This window comes from Galleria mellonella, unplaced genomic scaffold (genome assembly GCF_026898425.1).
Source record: "Galleria mellonella isolate WM207_F2 unplaced genomic scaffold, CSIRO_AGI_GalMel_v1 utg109, whole genome shotgun sequence".
NCBI lineage: Eukaryota > Metazoa > Arthropoda > Insecta > Lepidoptera > Pyralidae > Galleria > Galleria mellonella.
The window spans coordinates 57452-78947 of NW_026441972.1; the positions used below are offsets into that span (position 1 = coordinate 57452).

The 21496-nt window shown below is 33.5% G+C and overlaps 1 protein-coding gene across 1 annotated transcript in view; it reads right to left on the minus strand.

The window, feature by feature from the left end:
* Window positions 1–21496, minus strand: part of LOC113511276 (orexin receptor type 2-like) — a 138877-nt gene that overhangs the window by 32557 nt on the left and 84824 nt on the right. Inside the window, exon 2 of the mRNA XM_052892265.1 lies at window positions 9363–9960. Coding sequence (XP_052748225.1) covers window positions 9363–9911 — 549 coding nt within the window. The 5' untranslated portion in view covers window positions 9912–9960. The remainder of the gene's footprint in view (window positions 1–9362; window positions 9961–21496) is intronic.

Here is a 21496-nt window from a genome sequence, read left to right on the forward strand (position 1 = left end):
ATACTTCATTAATTTTTAAAGTTAATAGAATGACTAATAATTATGACGATGTAAATAGTGCTTTGCGGCGTCTCCTGCACTGGTTTACAACTAACTATCTTATGTTAAACGCTAAAAAAACAAAATGTGTTAATTTCTCTCTGTCTAAAAGTTTTAATACTAATTGCAATATTAAATTAAATGACGAATCTCTCGAATTTATAGAATCTACTGTCTTTCTAGGAATCACACTAGATAATAAAACACAATGGGGTGCACAAATTCAAAGCCTTGCAGCGAAACTAAGTTCAGCAGCTTTTGCCGTGCGTAAAGTTAGACAGTACACTGATACTGATACTGCTAGATTAGTCTATTTTAGTTATTTTCATAGTTTACTCTCTTATGGAATATTACTATGGGGAAAAGCGGCAGATATTAAGAATATATTCATATTACAAAAACGTGCCGTTCGAGCGATCTACTGTATGAAGAGTCGTGACTCATTAAGAGAGAAATTCAAAGAGGCAAATATTCTCACCGTTGCTTCTCAATTTATATATTCAAATATCCTATATGTTCATAAAAATCTTGACTTATTTCCAAAAAACAGCAATATTCATAATATTAATACTAGATTTAAAGACAAACTTGCTGTCCCCAAGTATCGTTTAGAAAAAGTTAATAGGTCTTTTATGGGAATAGGTATAAAAATTTACAATAAGATACCAAAGGATATGTTTGAATTACCCTTAAATAAATTCAAAACATCTGTTAAATCATATTTACTGAGCAAAGCCTATTACTCACTAAACGATTACTTGAATGACGAGTGTGCATGGCAATAGTTGTTCATGCACTGAATTTTCATTTAATGTTAGACATAGACACCTATATAAATATACATTGTAAATAAACTGGCTTTAAAAAAAAAAGTAATTCAATTGAGTTTCTTGCCAGTTCTTCTCAATTGGATCTATATACCGAACTGGACGGTAGGGTAAATATAAAATTATAATGTAAAAATTTGACGTTCATAAGCGGCTAAAATGTCCTACATGAATAAATGATTTTTGAATTTTGAATTTTGAATATAAATTTATTTATTTATTTATTTATAGGATTACCAACATAAGATACAGCTAAACATTTTAATACAATACACTGGTAGATTAGATCTTACTGTTCTTACATTTATAGGCAACCACAGCATGCCTTGTGTTTGATAAACATTAAAATAGAATTAAATTATTAAATGTCATTAAATGAGTAAAGATATTAACAATATGAATAATAATATAATATAAATAATGGAAATTGTATTTAAATTATTATAAATTATAAACAAATATAATGTGATGGGGAGGTACATCAACATTTTAATTTAGTCATGTATACAGAGTGACTATCGTTGTAAATGTCAAGTTCAGGCTTGGTTTTTACAATATCGTTATACAGACGCGTTATGTGTAATAATAAATTAAAATGCGCGATAATAAATTCATTAATTATGTAATTCATTCATTAATTGACCAATAAAAAGTGACACAAAAGATAATGTAAATGTAACAAAATTGTAAAGGGGAGAAACGGAAGTAATGTAAACGGTTAGTAATGGGGATTAGCAACGCTATTGCGAGCAATATGTCTTTTAAGGTCGACCTCCGCGCGGTACCTCCTGAAAACTATCGTGATTGATTTATTGTTGAATTCGTTACTATGGATCAACTGACCTGCATCATTATTACCTATCATCTCTCACTGGTACCCCGCTGGTGTACACTGAATGGTAACCCCGCCTGCGTAATGCAGTTAAGCTTTGCTTTTACAGTTTTGTTTTTAATACATACATACATATCTGTCACGCCTGTCTCCCATTAGGGTAGGCAGAAACAATGGAACGCCAAATGTTTCGATTCAAAAAAAAAAAAAAAAGAATAAAAAAAAAAATGTAAAAAAATTAATTTTTCTTTTACAATTTTGTATTTATTTTTGATTTGCCTTAACAAGATCAATAGAGTATAAGACAATAACTTTCAAGCCAACAAAGCCTAGTTGCCACGCTTGGCAGGTGAGTTGGCAAACGTAGTCAGGCTTTAGAGATGTTTTAAGAGTGATGCTGCTGCTCATCCCTCGCCCTTTCTTACGACACCCACGAGAAAGGAAAGTGTGACTCGGCTAAAATAGCTCCATATGGCCATTTAAAAATAACATTTAAGAGTGGTTTATAGGTATACATTAGGTGGTATATATATATATATATATATATATATATATATATATATATATATCGAATATATATATATATATATATATATATATATATATATACCAATTCTGAATTGTATTTGATACCTAATACTATTTTCAGCTGATAATCTTCGCTTCTATGTATTCTAAAATTCTAAAGCACCGTATAAATTTTGTGTTATTTGAAGACGCCGTTTCCTTTGTGATTGCCGTTTTTCTACATTTATTTCAGTAAAACGATGTACCTTTGAATACGTATGAATAAACGTTTTTTTTTTATCAAGGAGACTAGAACATTCGTTTTCCGTCTATTTGTGATATCTCTAGGCAGTTCACGAAATCTCTAATAGGTATCCTCAATTCCCTGTGATCGACTTCAATTCGAAAATCCTTTTCGACAGATTTTATTATTTTTAATTTATATATAAGACTAGTTTTTTCTCCGCTATTTCGTTCACGTGGATTTCAGAGATTGCAAAACCAATTAAAAAACCACTTTTAGCTGTTGTATTAAGATAAAACGCTTACAAATTTAAATTAGACCTTCAGAACAACAGTAACAATCACATCCAAATAAGTGTACTAGTTTTGCTTGATGATGGAACAATTAGACAGACAAAATTTCAAAAAATTTTGGACTAAAGTGGAAAGGAGCATCAATGTTAGCGAGTAGGGCGGTGTACAATATTGTGACAATTTTCAAACAAAAGAACCAGACAAACTTAAGTTTATACTTTTTTTATGCAAACTTAAATTAGCAAACAAGCTGACGGCCCACCTGCTGGAAAGTGGTAACCGTCGCCTACAGACATGAGCAGTACCATGGACATAACAGAGTATACTGTTTCGCCCATGCGTTGCCATTCCTGAGGACTTTGGTGTTATACCTCTGTACCTTGTAAATTCACTTATATATCCCACCCTTCAAACCGAATCACAGCCATGCAAACACAACTGCTTCACGGTAGAAACACGAATGGGACAGAGGTGCGCAAGCAAACGACTTTTGTACAAAGTCTCCCTCTGGTGACTAACAACTAATTTTAATTATATATATACACACATACACACATACATAAACATAAATACATACTTACACACCCACCTAAATACACCTACACATAAAAATAAATTAATATATGTTCATAAAGATAGAAGACGCTCTTTAAGTTTACCCTTAAAAAATATTTAGGAAAAATATATTTATTATTATATTAACTAACTGATTGTTGTCTGCTTCTAATTTAATTTAAAATTTACTAACTCGATTCTAAAAGGTAAATATTATCAAAAATAATTCAAATTCTTACAAAAACAGTTGAACATCATAGAAAATAGTTTTAGCAAACAGTGTAAATAATGTTTTAATTAAGTTTATTCATTGAGTACTCTGATTCTAGTGGATTTTGTGAATCTAAATTCCGATCATCTAAATATATTATAATAATACTAACTGTTGCCTGCGGCTTTGCACGCGTAGTGTCGTGTTTTCCTTTTAAGTTGAAATTTTCAATAATCACTTCTTAGAGATACCTGTGTTAAAGGTGACAAAACCAGTTATTTCGATATAAAAATTAAACTATTTACAAACGTTTTCAAAAAGAAGTAGGTATAATGTTTGTTATCTCAAAACTTTGTTAGTACTGAAACGATTTGAAAAATTCTGTAACTATATCATTTTCAATCAGATCAAAGTAACTGGTTTTTTTTTTTTTTAATTTAAGTCAGTTTTTTTTTATATGGAACACAATCTTTAATTATACGTTTTTTTTTTTTTTTTTTTTTTTTTTTTTTTTTTTTAGAATGGATCAAAGATGGAAAGTGGTGACCGTCGCCTATAGACATTTTTTTTTTTTAATTTGCCAAGACTCAGGTGTTATTTTTTTTTTATACTCTTCAAACCGAAACACAGCCATGCAAACACAACTGCTTCTTTAATTCGACTTTTGTACAAAGTCTCCCTCTGGTATATACAGAGTGTTGCCAACATTGTAAATCTAATTTTATAAGATGAAAGTTCGCAATTTCGTTTATTACTCAGTCACAATCAGCGAGCTGTATATATTTTAATGAAATTTAATACAGTATTTCACAATAATACTAATTCACTTTGTATTGGATAGATAGATAGATAGATAATTAATTTGCATTACTTACAGTACATTAATAAGAATAGACATACACAGTAAAAAGAGATAAAAGAATGCATACACAAAAAAAACATATATAAATATACATCTAATTTGTTACCACAGATATTTATTGTTAGTTCTCGTAAAATATACGATGTATTTTAAGATAATTTTCAATTCACTAAAAAAACTTGTTTTTCTTAAAACATTAAAATATTATTATATAATAACTTACTTACATATTTACTTACTTAAAAGCAAAATTATAAATTTCTTTCATAATATTAATCAATAATAGTGCTTAATACTTTTTAAGAGTTTTATCATCAGACAAAATAAGAAATTTGTAAAGCGATACTGTTATATGGTACAAGTTAAAATTGCAACTATGTAATACTAGAGGGAGACTTTGTACAAAAGTCGATTGCTTGGGTACCTCTGTCCCATTCGTGTTTCTACCGTGAAGCAGCTGTGTTTGCATGGCTGTGTTTCGGTTTGAAGGGTGGTATATGGCGTGAATTTACAGGGTACAGAGGAATAACATCTGAGTCCTCAGAAATGGCAACGCATGGGGGGTATCATGGGCGAATCAGTATATTCTTTTATGTCCATAGGTTACCACTTTCCATCAGGTGGGCCGTCAGCTTGTTTGCCATTCTAAGTTGTATAAAAAAAATATAGATTGAAATATACACATAAAGGTATAAAAGGTGCTCTTATCGCTAGGGAAATTTCTTACAGACAGCCTTTGGTTAAAGGAGAACAGATAGAAATTGGCAGGTGGCGCAACAGTGAATTAATAATTTTTCGTGCATAAAATACAATATATACATAAAATATACTTATTAATCGTACATTGATATAGTAAATTACATAATAAAATATATAGTGATAATAAAATTAGATTCTGTAAAATATAAATTAAAATGTCATATTAAAAACTCCATAAAACGAGCAATTACATAAAATTGTGCTTTCAATTAAAATACACTCTTCGCTTCGTATTTACAACTGAAAAACTCTTGCAACATATAAAAGCTCTTATCAATTTGAAATTGTTTTAATTTTGTGATGAAAATTTATTTATATATGTATATATATGCTTATATCGAGCGATCACTATATATATATATATATATATATATATATATATATATATATACACACCAAATTTCATAGTGATTGTTGAAGCCGTTGATGCTGATTTTTTAAATGATTTCCACACATGTTTAAACAGGTAGCTCAATTCATCACAGTTTATGTGTACTTCTGCTTCAAGTTGCATTATATACCGGTAGTTTACGTCATGGTTAAAATTTCTAAGCTAATATTCAATAAATTACGGAGTAAGACATCGAATTGATGATTTGGATGGAGTAAAGTGCTCGCCCTGCTGTCTTAGCATGATTTAGTGCTAATAATTTACCATAAAATTCCAATAAAGTGGTGTTAAATTTACATTTACTAGTACAAGGCAGGTAGACTCACACACGTTACTGGGTGACTGGCTGTTCACCGCGACTTTGTTTGTACAAATTGATTTTTCAGGGAATTTCGACTTAATCATATAGTATCAAATTTATTTTTCAGGAAATTTTGGCTCAATTATATAATACCAGATACATAAAAATTGTATTCCCATATCTACCTACTGCTACCAGTGTGTCCTGTCAAGTCGACCTCCACGTGGTACCACCTGGAAACTACCGTGCTGAATTTCAGGTATATTCAACATGATGGGCTAACTGATCAGTCTTTTCATTCTCACCTATCATCCCTCACTGGTACCTCGCCAGCGTTATATATACATATATGATACCGTTAGTGTAGGCGGAGTTACCATTCCATTATCATCCATTAAAATAATACCTATTTATTATTACCAGAGGGAGACTTTGTACGAAAGTCGACTGCGTGGGTACCTCTGTCCCATTCGTGTTTCAACTGCAGTTGTGTTTGCATGGCTGTGTTTCGGTTTGAAGGGTGGGATATGGCGTGAATTTACTGGGTACAGAGGAATAACACCTGAGTCCTCAGGAATGGCAACGCATGGGGGGTATCATGGGCGAAACAGTATACTCTGTTATGTCCATGGTACTGCTCATGTCTATAGGCGACGGTTACCACTTTCCATCAGGTGGGCCGTCAGCTTGTTTGCCATTCTAAGTTGTATAAAAAAAAAAAAAAAATATTGTAAGAAATAATCAGTGTTTAAAGTATTTTAGTATGTCCTTGCAATTGTTACGTAGTATGTAATTTGAAATTATTTCAATTTGGCTATGACATGGTTGGATGCCTTGTTGTTGAAGTCATGTTCATAAAAATGTATAGATAGGCGGTGGCGTGGTGGGTCAGGATATTGAGTTCCCTAAAATATAGTTGAGCGCAATGAGGGGGGAATGGATTGTTAGTAATGGAGTTTGACAGCCTCATTGCTAGCAATATGCCCTATCAGGTCAACCTCCACGTGGTTCCCCCTGGAAACCACCGTGAACAAATCTTGTTGAATTCGTCACGATGGGCTAACTGACCTGCTTCATCCTCACCTATCATCCATCACTGGTGCCCTGCCGGTGTATACCGATAGCGCGGGTGGGATTACTATTTCATTATCACCTATAAAAAAAAAGTTGAGCGCAATGATGGCTGGCTTATCCGTCATACTCGTGAACGGATGCCGTTTGCAAGGACTGGTCTGCTTTAGTCACTGTAACTGACTTATTTTATTCATTTGTTTTAATATTATACACTATATTTTTTATATATTATGATCAGATTTTATGACTGCTTAGTAAATTGTATTCACACAAATTAATTGTTTTTTAAATTTTACTAAAATTCACATCTCCCCTCTTAAGGAGAGGAGATGGCAACTAACTCCCGGCAGAAGCACAGTCGGCCGGGGTTCAGGGCCCCAGGGAGAGAAACCGGCGTACAATGCGGGCAGAATCTTAATTATTTTTATTATTAAACTTTTTAAAAAAACATCAGCTGACTTTTTTTGTTCGTTCTTCTTGGCTGAAATTACATTTCGAATAGGCAGTAAAATAATGAAAAAAATGACTATTGAACAATGCTTGAAAGACGTCTGTTGGACAAGAGCATTATGCCCCAAACTTTTATGTAATCTTCGTTGGATAGGATAGTAGATAGGTAAGTATTCTTTAGTCTGGCTACTGTATAAAAAATATTTGAATAATCTTCGAGTCTTTCATAGCATTGTTATCTGGAGAAGAATTATAGAAAATAACTATTTATTTATTACACTTTAATACAACTAATTAATTAATTATTAGTTTATTAATTATTAATTGCTCGGGTACCTCTGTTACATTCGTGTTTCAACCGTGAAGCAGTTGTGTTTGCATTTCTGTGTTTCGGTTTGAAGGGTGGGATATGGCGTGAATTTACTGGGTACAGAGGAATAACATCTGAGTCCTCAGGAATGGCAACGCATGGGGGAGGGGCGGGGTATCATGAGCGAAACAGTATACTCTGTTATGTCCATGGTACTGCTCATGTGTATAGGCGACAGTTACAACTTTCCATCAGGTGGACCGTCGGCTTGTTTGCCATTCTAAGTTCTGCTTCACGGTTGAAACACGAATGGGACAGAGGTACCCGAGCAATCGACTTTTGTACAAAGTCTCCCTCTGGTGAGTGGTGTTACCATTCTATACTCTATAAGAACAAGTATAAGGAATAAAAATTCCAAATATTTAACAACATTAAACCTAGAACTAAGTTCTTGACAAAATTAAACATCAATTAATTGAATTTGTCTCAAAAGAGCTACAAAGTTATAACTTAACATAAGGCTGTTAAAATTGTTGTAATGGCATTTTCTGATATCGAAGAAAAAGAACACGGGCTTACGTTTAATTAGATGTCTAAAGGTCCTTGTAATGAACTTTTACGTAAGCCCTTTTAACAATTTTTAACAAAGCGATACTTTGTATAAAGTCTTGTATAGACAGTTCTGTCTCAGTGTCATGAAAATGTTTCAAATATATAGTATTATGTTTCGTAAGATGCGAGAATTAACGCGATTATTTAGGTAAACTATGATAATACCACTTTTATTATATTGTCAATATCCATATTATGATTATATCGTCACAGTCGTAGAATACTGACGGATCTTTATATGTAATATTCGTCAGATCCGTCAGTATTCTACGACTATGACGATATATTGCCATAGAGACTATATACGAGTACGATCGGCTTCACCACCAACCACCGTTGCTGGGGGGGGGGGGGGAGGGATTTTTAGTAATGGGGATTAGTAGCTCCATTGCTAGCAATATACTCTGTCAGGTCGACCTCCTCGTGGTTCTCCCTGGAAACCATCGAGCTTGATTTATTGTTAGATACGTCACGATGAACTAACTGACCTGTTTCATCCTCACCTATCGTCGCTCACTGGTGCCCCGCCAGTGTATACCGATAGCGCGGGTGGGGTTACCATTTCATTATTATCCATTTAAAAAAAAACACCGTTGCTGATCGCACATGCGCAGCGATAAACAGCGTGCTGGTCGCGTAGTGCTGCTCCTGATACAGCTATGAACTGCGCTCATGATTAAGGGCTCCTATTGAGCTAAAAATTAATTGAGCATTCCCAAATTTAAAACGTGAGTAAAGTCGACATACATATTTACAATACAGTATGACCTTAGATTATATAGATAGAGTGTCTCCATACAAATGTTTCGAGAAAAGCGGATCAACTTTTTCATACAATTTTGCGTGATTTTTAATGTGCAAAAACTAATTTTATTTATTAAATAATTAAATATAGATACGTCAAGGTATATTATGTGCATAAGTATATAGAACATTAATAAAAAAACCAAGTCAGCTAATTTAACAATTAGCTGACAAAAAGTTGACCCGTTTTTGATGCTCGATGCTCTATCTATACAATCTAAGTGTATAGACTTACAATAGTTATTAGTCAATTATTATACATTGCTATTGAAAAAAGAGTTATATATTTACCTGAAAATAAAGCAAGATTTTGCATAGCGCTTTCCCTAAAAACCACGTCTCTGTCACATCCCACAGCACTGTAGGCGGCAGACAGAACAGTATCACCATGAAATCGGCCACTGCCAAATTAACAATGAAATAGTTCGTCACGGTTCGCATAGTGTGATTCCTATACACAGCTACGCACACCAATGCATTTCCAACCAATCCCATCACAAATACGGCAGTGTGCGTGCCTATAAGTATCCACTCGTATGTTTGTGGGTATATGTATTCGTTTAACATTTCTATGTAGTCTTCTCTTGTCATATTGCAGAACTCTGCATCACCCACACATTCTTCTGTACCGCTTTTCTTTAATGTGTCGTTATTATTAAACGCATCAAATGCATTGTCAGCTCTATTCATTATATTTTCTACATTATCCATACTGCTATTTAGCTCTACGGTTTCTAATCTATTAATATTTTCATATTTATTTTCTAATGCAACGTTTAAAGCATTTGTTTGTGTTAAAATTAAAGTTATGACTATTACAAATTTTTCGTTTCTGCACATGTTGACGAACGAGTCACACTTGGCTTCTGTTATTCATAACATGTTTTATCTGAAACAAAAGAAAAATAAATCATTTATACATCGAATTTGTACTGTTACTATTCATAGTTTCGAATATAATTTTCGAGTATGCATTCGATTGTTTGGATGGAAGAGTTTTATATGTAGTTTTCGCTTATAAGGTTACCGTTTTCCTTTCTTTGTAATAGCACATTGATTCGATAGCCACCTGATGGTAAGTGATTTTTTTTTAATTTATTTAATAAGATTCACCTAATACTTTTTACATTTTACATACTATTTAATCAATAACATTAAAATAAATTTGCCTAATGTAAAAGTCTTATTCAAGGAGAACTCCACATGTTTTACTATTATCAATTACAAATATTCCAACAATAAACAATTTAAGAACTTATGTTTTTTTATACCACTAAGGTGGCAAACAAGCATACGGTCCACCTGATGGCAATTGATTACTGTAGTCTATGAACGCCCGCAATACTAGGGGTATTACGCGCGCGTTGCCGACCCTGACAAAACCTCTTTACTCCTTTTTTAAAGAAGCCCATGCTGTAGTCTCTCGGGAAAATCTCGTCAGGGAGCTCATTCTATAATCTGAGTGTTCGTGGGTTCGTGAAAACATCTAATCGTCTAAAGTTTTTCTTAACAAGTTATGCTGCTGATAATGGGTAAAAATTGATGACAAGTGATTATGGAATCAATTTGTGTGTGCCGTAAGTTTAATGCAAGATTGCATCTTTTTTTACTATTAACGGGTCCTGCAATTGGTTACGATCTCACCTGATGGAAAGCAATGATATGGTTTAACCTATACCTATATGGGCCACACTTGAGGACCGGTAGACAGCAGAGGTCGCCAGTTCGGGGGCCGACCACATACTCATTTGTTGCAGTATCCGGCCGTTCATTTGCCTTCCTAATGCTCCTCAAATATTGCGCCTAAATTGCGCCCACCGAGTACCCTCTTGTATAGGCGTTCCGTCACCCGTATCCAATGGCGAGGACGGGATGTCTTAAATGCTGTACCGCAAACTATATACCAGTTTAGGGAGGAAAGGGATTGTTAGTAATGGTGACTGAGAATCCCATTGCTAGCAATATACCCAACCAGGTCGACCTCCACGCGGTTCTCCCTGGAAACTATCATGGTTAATTCCTGATGAATTCACCATGATAGGCTAACTGGCATGTTTTCATTCTCATCTATCACCCTTTACTGGCGCTCCGCCAGTGTATTCCGTTAGCGCAGGCGGGGTTACCATACCATTTACACCCATCAAAAAAAAAAACTATATACCAGTTTATATAAACTCTTTTTTATGACTTCTTGAAGAAATTCAATCTATACTTGGCAGGAAACAGATCCTGGAAGGAAATTCTGTAGTTTGATGGTTCGACAAATGTATGAATAGCCAAATTTTTTGGTCCTAATATGAATCTCATACATAATGAATGGACTCAGTCTTTGTACGGGTAGCTCTGTGCTGAAATGGAGAGGGAGGAATAATTTCGAATAATTCAGAACATTTCCCATGAAACTAGCGATAAAAAATGCCAAGGGAGGCAATATTACGACGCAGTGTGAGCAGTGTGTTGTGAAGGTACGAGATGCTTAGAGAAAATTTGATTTTAATGTATATAGCTAGCTGGTGGTCCAAAGACAGGACATAACCTAGATTAATATTTAATATATAACATATTATATATTTATCAATATTATTAGTTATTTATGATTTGTTTTATATATGTCTCTCATAGCACCGCAGTTACATAGAGTATAGGTATATACATACACCACATACATCACACACAGGTACAGAAACACACATACACACACACACACACACACACACACACACACACACACACACGCGCGCGCGCGCGCGCACGCACGCACGCACGCACGTACACACACAAACACACATATTACACTTACTTGGTTACGACTTATAAGTATAGCAGACGCTAGCACAGTAGCGTATGTGTCAACCAATGTCGAGAAAAAAGGATAGAAAATAATATTAAAAATAAATTTATAAGTTAGAAAATGGTAGATACAACAAGATGACAGTAGTAAATAAATTCACATTATATTCTGCTGTTTCCAGTGTTTTTTCAGTAGCGTCCCTCTTAAAACATCAGTAAAGCTTAACTGCGGTTGCCAACCCGCCTGCCAAGCGTGGCAACTACTGACAAAACCCTCCAATAGGGGGAGACCTATATTATGCATAGCAGTGAACAGTAACGGCTGATACCATCATCATTATTATACATATATTCATGTATTTAAATCTATATACATATATTAAAACAGGATGCTGATTGAATGCTGACCCATACATATATCAACGTATAGCCAAAACCGCTGAATCAAAAACATGAAATTTTACAGATGGGTTCTTTATTTATATAAAGAGCTTATCTGTAGAATTTCACGCAGGTGAATAATAAGAAAGGAATACTGAAAATTCAATACTTAAAAACAAATATAAAATCCACACGTAAAGAGTCGCGGGTCTAAATATCTCTTAGTTATATATAAATTTGAAATATATAGAAAAAATAATAGATAGATAGATACTTTTTATTGTTTCTTACAAAAGATTACAATAGTAAACTTATTATAAATATAAACAATTACAAGAAATAATCACAATGAGAAAACAATGGGCGACCTTATCGCTAAGAGCGATCTCTTCCAGGCAACCTTTGGAAGGAAAGGAGTAATTACAAACAATTTGGTGGGAGGCACGATAATATTATACCGCATTACAATATTTACTTTGTACATTCTGAACATAATAAATAAGGTATATATTTAAATAAATTAATTTTCCTTCTAGATAGCAATGAAGAAAATGATAATGAATAATTACATATATCTATGTGTAAGCCGCTGTGTAGTTTTGGCATAGAATGGTTCACCCATTTCTTTATTGTGGGTGTAGTAAGAGGAGATTAAAGGAACTTAATGGTCGAGGGATAGGCAGCAGCGGCTCTCTTAAAACATCATCAGAGCCTAACTGCGGTTGCCAATCCGCCTGCTAAACGTGGCAACTACTGGCAAAGCTTTCCAATAGGAGGAAATTTATGTTGAGCAGTGGACAGTTACTGGTTGACATGATGATGTGTAAGTCAATGGATTTCCTTACTTGACATAAATAAAATACAGAAACTTAAAATAAATACAGAAAATAAAAAAAAAAAAATAAAAATAGGTTTAGGTGACATGTTTAAAATTAGATCTGATTTGGTGCAAATTTTTAGAACAATGGTATCTTGATTATCACATTCAGTGCTCACCACTCGAATCCGAGTGAGACGGGGCCATAGTGGCGCATGGCGGTGCCTCCCACTCGGATCCGAAAAATGTTTTTTTTATCTTTTTATTAAAATAATAATAATAACCATATACATTAATTCATATTTTTAAATATTCGTATATACTTAATTAAAATTCGCCTTAAAAAATTTGGTTCCCAGCTATTATTTTCTATTAATTTCTATGGCAGTGAATGTGTTATGTAAATATTTTCAGCTATTTCATTAGATAGATAGATAGATAGATAGATAGATAGACAATTTATTTGCATTACTTACAGCACACAAATTACAATAAAAAAAAAAAAACATACACGTAATACACAGCAAAAGAGACAAAAGAATAAAAATAAAATAAAGCACAAATAAAAAAAACAAAAATACATAAACAAATAAGTAATATTACTGAAATAATAGCAGTGGATAGATAGATAGATATATAATTCAATGCATTATTTACAGCACACAAATAACAACAGACATAGATAGAGATACACAAAAAAAAAAACAAAGAAATACATATACGAAAAAAAAAGGAAAAAAATATAAAAGAAGTAATATTATTTTTATTTTCGTGCGTGTACCACAGTAACACAAAATGGTCACAATTCAGTTTATTGTTTTGCCCTCAAAAGAGCAAAACACTGATTTTCTGTAATAGATGGGATGACGAAAGGAAGAAATGTTTGCGAAAAACATATTGCTCTGATCACAAAAACTATATTTTATTCCCCGCAGGTTTCTTTCCCCGAGGCCATTATCTCCCGTTGCGTAAATATCTAGCAAAAAACATCACAAAAGTGATATTTCTTTTGTTACCTAGGTTATATTGACTGGAAATTTGCAGATATATATATATATATATATATATATATATATATATATATATATATATATATATATATATATATATATATATATATATATTTTTTTTATTTAAATAAAAAACTAGGAAATTAAAATCTGGCAAGTTGGAAACTCTTTACATTTATGTTTTACGGGGAATCCCACGAATGTATTGTACGTCATTTTTATTTTATTTTTATTGTTCGTATTTATCAGTGTTGTGATTCTTAACAACATAAAAATAAAAAATGGTAAAAATGGTCACTTCGCTATTGCGTAACGTTTATGGCGAGGGGGTTACACGGGGAGAAGGAGAAGTGACAATCTTCAAAAACTGCGTTACGCAATATTTAAACGGCCCCTAATCTGAAAACATATCAAATAAAAAAGAATTTTTCGAGTTAATTCATAAATGACGGAGTTATGAGGTCTTGTTACCTCAGTAAAAAATACAACCGAATCGAGGGCCTTCTCCTTCTTCGAAGTCAGTTTTGAGGTCGATCTGATATATTGCGAGCAATGGGGACATTAATCTTCATTAGTAATAAGCCCTCTGTCCTTTTTCGCACAGGTAGATTTACCATTCTATTTCATTCTCATAAAAAAATATTGTAGTGATGTGGCGCTAAATTATGTAATTTAATTTACTTATCATTTAATGAAAACCTTTATCATTTGAAAAAGGTAAACTAACAGACAGCCCACTAGATTCTAATAGAAAATATTTTCGACTATTATTTGTCGCTACATTAAAACTTTTATCGCATCACGTCTTGTTTGTAAATTGTAAGTGAATTTATAATAATATAGTAAAGTGACGAGTCGACCTTATTTGTTAATCGAATATTTTGATAATCGTCAAAAAAATAATCGAATCGTGACTCGAATCTTAGTACTCAGATTAATACTCAAGCATGGCTGTTCGAGTACTTTATCACATTTCAGTACTTACTCAATTGATTTCTTTAGAATATTTCTAAAGAAAGAAAGAAAGAAAATAAATATTCAGCAATCTAAAAATGATACTTTAAATGTTATTAACAACCGTATAAATTTATTGAAACAGAAAAATAAAACAATTATGATAAACATATGAATAGTGTTCGAGTACCGTAAGTACTCGAAATCGATACTAAGTACTCGAGTACTCGAGTCGACTTGACTCGGCACGTCACTATAATACAGCACGCATCTGAATTTCCCTTCCAAATATTCGGATCTCTTGTTGTTTTCTTGGAATCCACTTCAATTTTCACATCATTAGTCGTAGTTGTTGTTACCGTTGACTTGATAAGGGTACACTTTGTCGTGAACCTCTATTTTTGTAAACAAATCAAGACCGTGAGAGATTTATAATAAGTGAACAAGTAGATTTTTCAACAAAAAAAAAAAAAAAAACAACGTTTTCCCGTATGTGAACCACTTTTAGCAGGATGATAGGTATTGTCTTTATCTTTTAATACAGGACTAAAAAAACACATACAGTTAACAATTTTAAGACTATTTAATGAAAATAAACTCATTTCATTTTATTAACTCATTTCATTTCATTTCATTTGAGAACTGAACCGTTTACACTAGGCTCGCAGTGGTTTATGTTGAGTCTGCATCGATGTATGGCCTATTTATTATGTCTGGGAATACTAGAGCAAAATTAACAAATGACGTGTTGTTTTCACTCTTTGCCTTAGGTCAAAATGACTTTAAGTAGGTTGTATACTAAGCTGTATAAGTTACTATAGTTTTTTAACTATCCCACAAGTACACTTTAATTTTCCGTGAAAAGTATCTAAAATATTGACTAGGGATGTAAGGTACCACCATTCAAAATTACATTTCAATCGGTCCAACAGTTTCGGAGATTAGCCCGTACAAATAGACAACAAAAAGATTTGAAAAAATCTTAATGTGTTCTATTCCACTTCTAACATCCCCTTGACATCGGTTTTTCACGTTTGTTTTATATGTACAGACATTTCGTCATAGTCGTAGAATACTGACGGATCTTTATATGTAATATTTGTCAGATCTGTCAGTATTCTACGACTATGACGATTTGACCTCTACGGTTTTATATATATATATATATACATAGGTATAAATTATGGCTTCATCGGGATTCCCATGATTTTGCTAATGCCAAAGTTTGGAAAAGACACCACAATTTTATAAAACCAATAAATAAAAATGCCAATTGGCGATTGGCAGCCATAATTAGATTTTAAATATGTGAAACTGCATCGTGTCTACGAGTAGATTCTATTTTTAAAGAATTTGTATGACAAAATTAATATGGGATCAATACAGAGTTAAACCCTGTCTCGATTGTAAAATGAATTACTAAATCCGTTCAAAATAATCGTTTAATAATAGCACGATGTTAGATATTAGAAAATAAAACGTTTCGGTCCAGTGACTATTTAAATCTACTTTCTAAAAGTAATTGAGAGAGCTTTTAATTTCTATTTACTTTCAATAATATTTTATGTCTACAGTCATTAATCATTTATTCATATTTAATTGTAATAAGTGTGACAATTCAAATTTTATAACTTGTAGTCGTCGTTATTGACATGTATTTACTATTATATTGACATATAATGTAATTAATTAATATATAATGTTATTTTTATTTTATATTTCAAATGTTGTTCGATTGCTTGGGTACCTCTATCCCATTCGTGTTTCTACCGTAAAGCAGTTGTGTTTGCATGGGTATGTTTCGGTTTGATAGGTGGGATATAGCGTGAATTTACAGGGTACAGAGGAATAACACTTGAGTTCTCAGGAATGGCAACGCATGGGGGTATCATGGGCGAAACAGTAGACTCTTTTATGTCCATGGTACTGATCATGTCTATAGGGGACGGTTACTACTTTCCATCAGGTGGGCCCTCAGCTTGTTTGCCATTCTAAGTTGCATAAAAAAAAATTATAATGTAAATATTGACTTGCCATTGTGTGACGAAAACTGTTACATTGGTTAATAAAGAAATATATATAATATAATATATAATCAGCAATTTTATGATATACTAGCTGTAACTCGCGACTTTGCCCGTGTGAATCAGTACATAAAATACTATTGGGAAGAGTTATAGAAGTAATCTTCTACAGTTAAAATCGCCTTTATTTATTATTATTCATTTATTTATTTAACTCTTTATTGCACTATAAATAAAACTATAAAATGACAAGTGAATAATTCAAGTGAAATACAGTAACATAAATACAGATTGAAATATACACATAAAGGTACAAAAGGCGGTCTTATCGCTAGGGCGATCTCTTAATATATTTGAATACTATGTTATATTATTATTTTAATTTGTGTGTACAGTAATGTATTAAATAAAATAAAATAAAGTATACTATGGTGTTCTTCTGCACCCAAATCAATTTTTAAAAAGTTACTAACACAGCATTTATTAACTAAACAAAAACTTGGGTTGGTCGCCTGGTAGCGACTGCTTTCAACATAATAATTATTGTGGTGAATTATTTATATTGTATGTTTAATTAATTAATAAAATATATTATTTATGCATCATTTATATAAATATGTATCTATATAATATAATTTTATCTTTGGCTGTTACACAGGTTACACTCTGAGTTTGTTGCACGCGTCCGTGTAGCCTAACTTCAGGCTGCAGCTGAAAATCAGTGTTTTGCTTTTAAGCAAAATCATCACTGAGCTGTAGCTTATTTGGGTCACTGCGACACACATGGCGAAATCATAATTTCATATTTTATCTTTTGTTGTATATTTTGAAAAGTGTAAATAATTTGATTGTATAAACTCATTTGTAATATTACGTGTGTCATAAATGGCTCAAATAAAAAGTTTATCTATCTATCTATCTATCTGTGTATGAAATTTCATTCAAATTCATTCTGTAGTTTTTGCGTAAAAGAGTAACAAATATCCATCTTTACAAACTATATTAATGATATTTATGAGATAGGACCAAGGCCGGATCTACTTAAGGGCATTATACTTTATATTACTTATACTTTTTGGCGTGCAGCCCAGGGCCTCGCGAATACAAAGGGTCTCCACCCCCTACCGAAAATAATAGACGATATGTTAAATTTAAAAAAATCTACAATTTCAAAAATTCAATCATAAGGTTGGCAACCTTGAGATCGACGACCCATGTGTGCGTTTATCGAAAACGTACATATCAAATATAGGAGGACAACAATGTCGAACCGTCGACTAAATCATTTTTCAATTCTTTCCGTAAATTGTGATTTGACGAAGGACTTACAATGTGATGAGGAAATAAAAAACCTGCAGCACAAAAATACGGAAAGGTTACTTTATAATTTATATTATAAAGTAATATTTCTTTTATTTTTTCTCCTTCAATATGGTTGAAAGAGATGATGGCTGATCCTAGCGTCATTTTTTTTTTTTTTTTTTTTTTTTTTTTTTTTTTTTTTTTTTTTTACAACACAGGGGGCAAACGAGCATGCGGCTCACCTGATGGTATGACTACCGCCGCCCATGGTCACCCACAACACCTACGGCATTGCAGGTGTGCTGCCGGCCTTTTAAAAAGGAATATGCTCTTTTCTTGAAGGTTATGTTGTCGTATCGGTTCGGAAATACTGCTGCTGGAAGTTGATTCCAATTTTCATGCTTGGGAACGGGTGCTTTTTTTGATGGGTGAAAATGGAATGGTAATCCGCCTGCGCTAACGGGATACGCTGGCGGAGCACCAGTGAAGGGTGATAGATGAGAATGAAAACAGGCCAGATAGCCCATCATGATGAATTCACAAGGAATTAACCATGATAGTTTTCAGGGAGAACCGCTAGGAGGTCGACCTGGCTTGGTATATTGCTAGTAATGGGATTCTTAGTCTCCATTACTAACAATCCCTTTCCCCCCCGTGGACGGGTGCTACCAGGACAGACCGGTTCGTGTCATATTTAATAAATAAACTATTTTATTGTCCCATTTTTTTTCTATATTCTTATCTATATCACTTTGGAAAACAGCATTTTAGTGCTTTTTCTTTTTCATTATTTTTGTTTATTGTTAATTTTTTTTATTATTATTATGTGTGAAATTAAGCACTAAATAAATATTTTTTCTTTCTTCCTTTATTTCTTTCTTTCTTCTTTCAAAAAAGATAATTAATATAATTTTTATATTACACTTTTTGGAGGTAATAAAATTGAAATTTTATTTATTTTAAACAATATAAAAAAAAATAATAATAAAAAAGGCGCTATTCGAATCTTTCTGTTTCTTCAAAACCTCGGAAATTATTGTGACACGGTTTTCACTAACATTTAGATAATTTTAATTTCATAGCTACTGGTTTGATTTGCATGTAATTAAATAGAGAAAACTCAACTAGTTTCAGGATCAATGCGTGATCCTTAATCATGAGTGGCACGAACATAAGTATGAGCGGGCGAGACGCACAGTCTATCTCGTGCTCCTATCAGAGCTGCTCTTGATTAAGGATTACGAATTGATTACGAAACTAGTCGAGCTTTCTCGATCTAATTACACATAATTTAAACTGGTAATTATTACATTTACGAATAGATAATTTTTTAGAGGAGTTTAAATGTACAATTTGCGTCCGCTCGAAGACAGGACGGGTCACTAGCCATGTACAAATGTTCATAACGACCTTGCCCCTAATGTATAGAGACATAGGTATTATTAACCCACTTCAAAAAGAAGGGCGATCTAATTTCGACCGAACTCCGACGGTACGGACAGGGAAACTCATAATAAAATCCCATATCAACCCGCATTACCGTCGGTAGCAATAGTATGCTAATATGTTTCTAACGTTGCCAGATTGGGCATATCTTTAGCAATTTTGTTAAAAAAAAATTCTTCGGAAATTTCGGAGAAATGTAATCGTCAGAGAACGATGGATGGATGGACTTGGAGAAATTTGGATAATTTTGTTTTTTTTATACAACTTAGAATGGCAAACAAGCTGACGGCCCACCTAATGGAAAGTGGTAACCGTCGCCTATAGACATGAGCAGTATCATGGACATAACAGAGTATACCGTTTCGTCCACGATACCCCCTATGCGTTGCCATTCCTGAGGACTCAGGTGTTATTCCTCTGTACCTAATTTGACAATTTCGGAATTTATAAATTGTATAGCAGTTTACCGTGTAGTTCTGACACAGAACGGGCCACCCTTCCGTTTCCGTGGGTGTCGTCATTATTACCATCAATTCAGCTATTATCTGTCCACTGCTAGACATATATCTCCCCCATAGACTGCCGTAAAGAACGGTCCTGAGTTACCTGCATCTACTGAATCCCTGCAATGTATTTCAGGTCGTTACTCTATCTAGTAGGGGGTTTGCCCGTTCGGGGACGCCACTCAAGAACCTTTCTTCCCCATCGGTTGTCGCTTCTTCGAGCTATATGACGTGGGTGTCGTAAGAGGCGAATAATGGTAGTTATGAAGTCAAGGGATGAGCATCTGTGGTTGCCAATTCGCCTGCCAAGCGTGGCAAATACTGGCAAAACCCCCCCCAATAGGAGGAAGCCTTTGTTCACCAATGAACAGTTAATAGATATAATAGCAGTGTGTAAATTCAGTAGAATATACCTTCGATGGTAAACAACAATGGTGAAGGAGTAAAGTGTTCCACCTTGTGTGATGGGCGCTGTTTTTTGACATTAGTATCGTGATTACATATATAAGATGCGAAAATTAAGACAGGTTTGTCACTGAAAGAGATTTTATCAATTCAGGGTGCAACGACCGTTTTTCTATTGGATGAAAATGTAATAGTGACCCCGCCTGCGCTATCGGTATACATCGGCGGGGCACCGGTGAGGGATGACAGGTCAGGGTGAAAGGTCAGAGTCAGGTTGGATTAGTTGGCCCGTCGCATCCAATTCAACTATTACCACGACAGTTTCTAGGGTCCCCCCTGGACCTTCACGTGTTTCCACGCGTGATTCCGATTCTATCAAATTTAGTTTTTACTCGTATAAGAAAAAATCTATGAATGAATGAATGAGTATACTTTATTTGAATTATAAAATATAGGGAATAAACAAGACAATTAATAAATATAACGATACAATTGTATAAGTACAGTAAGGCGGTCTTATTGCTGAGAGCAATCTTTTCAAGACAACCTTAGGGTAATGGACTAATTGTTGTACAAGTAGGTATAATAGTATTGTGTTACTAAGAAAGTAAAACATTAAGAAATATAATTACAAGTATCTATTATCGAATAATCCACTTAGTAGGTAGAGGGCAAAAGTAACGTGTGTAGGTGAGATTCATTGTAGACTAGCGACCCGCCCCGGCTTCACTCTAAAATTATTAGTGTTTCTCTACAATATTATGCATGTATTATACGTATAAACCTTCCTCTT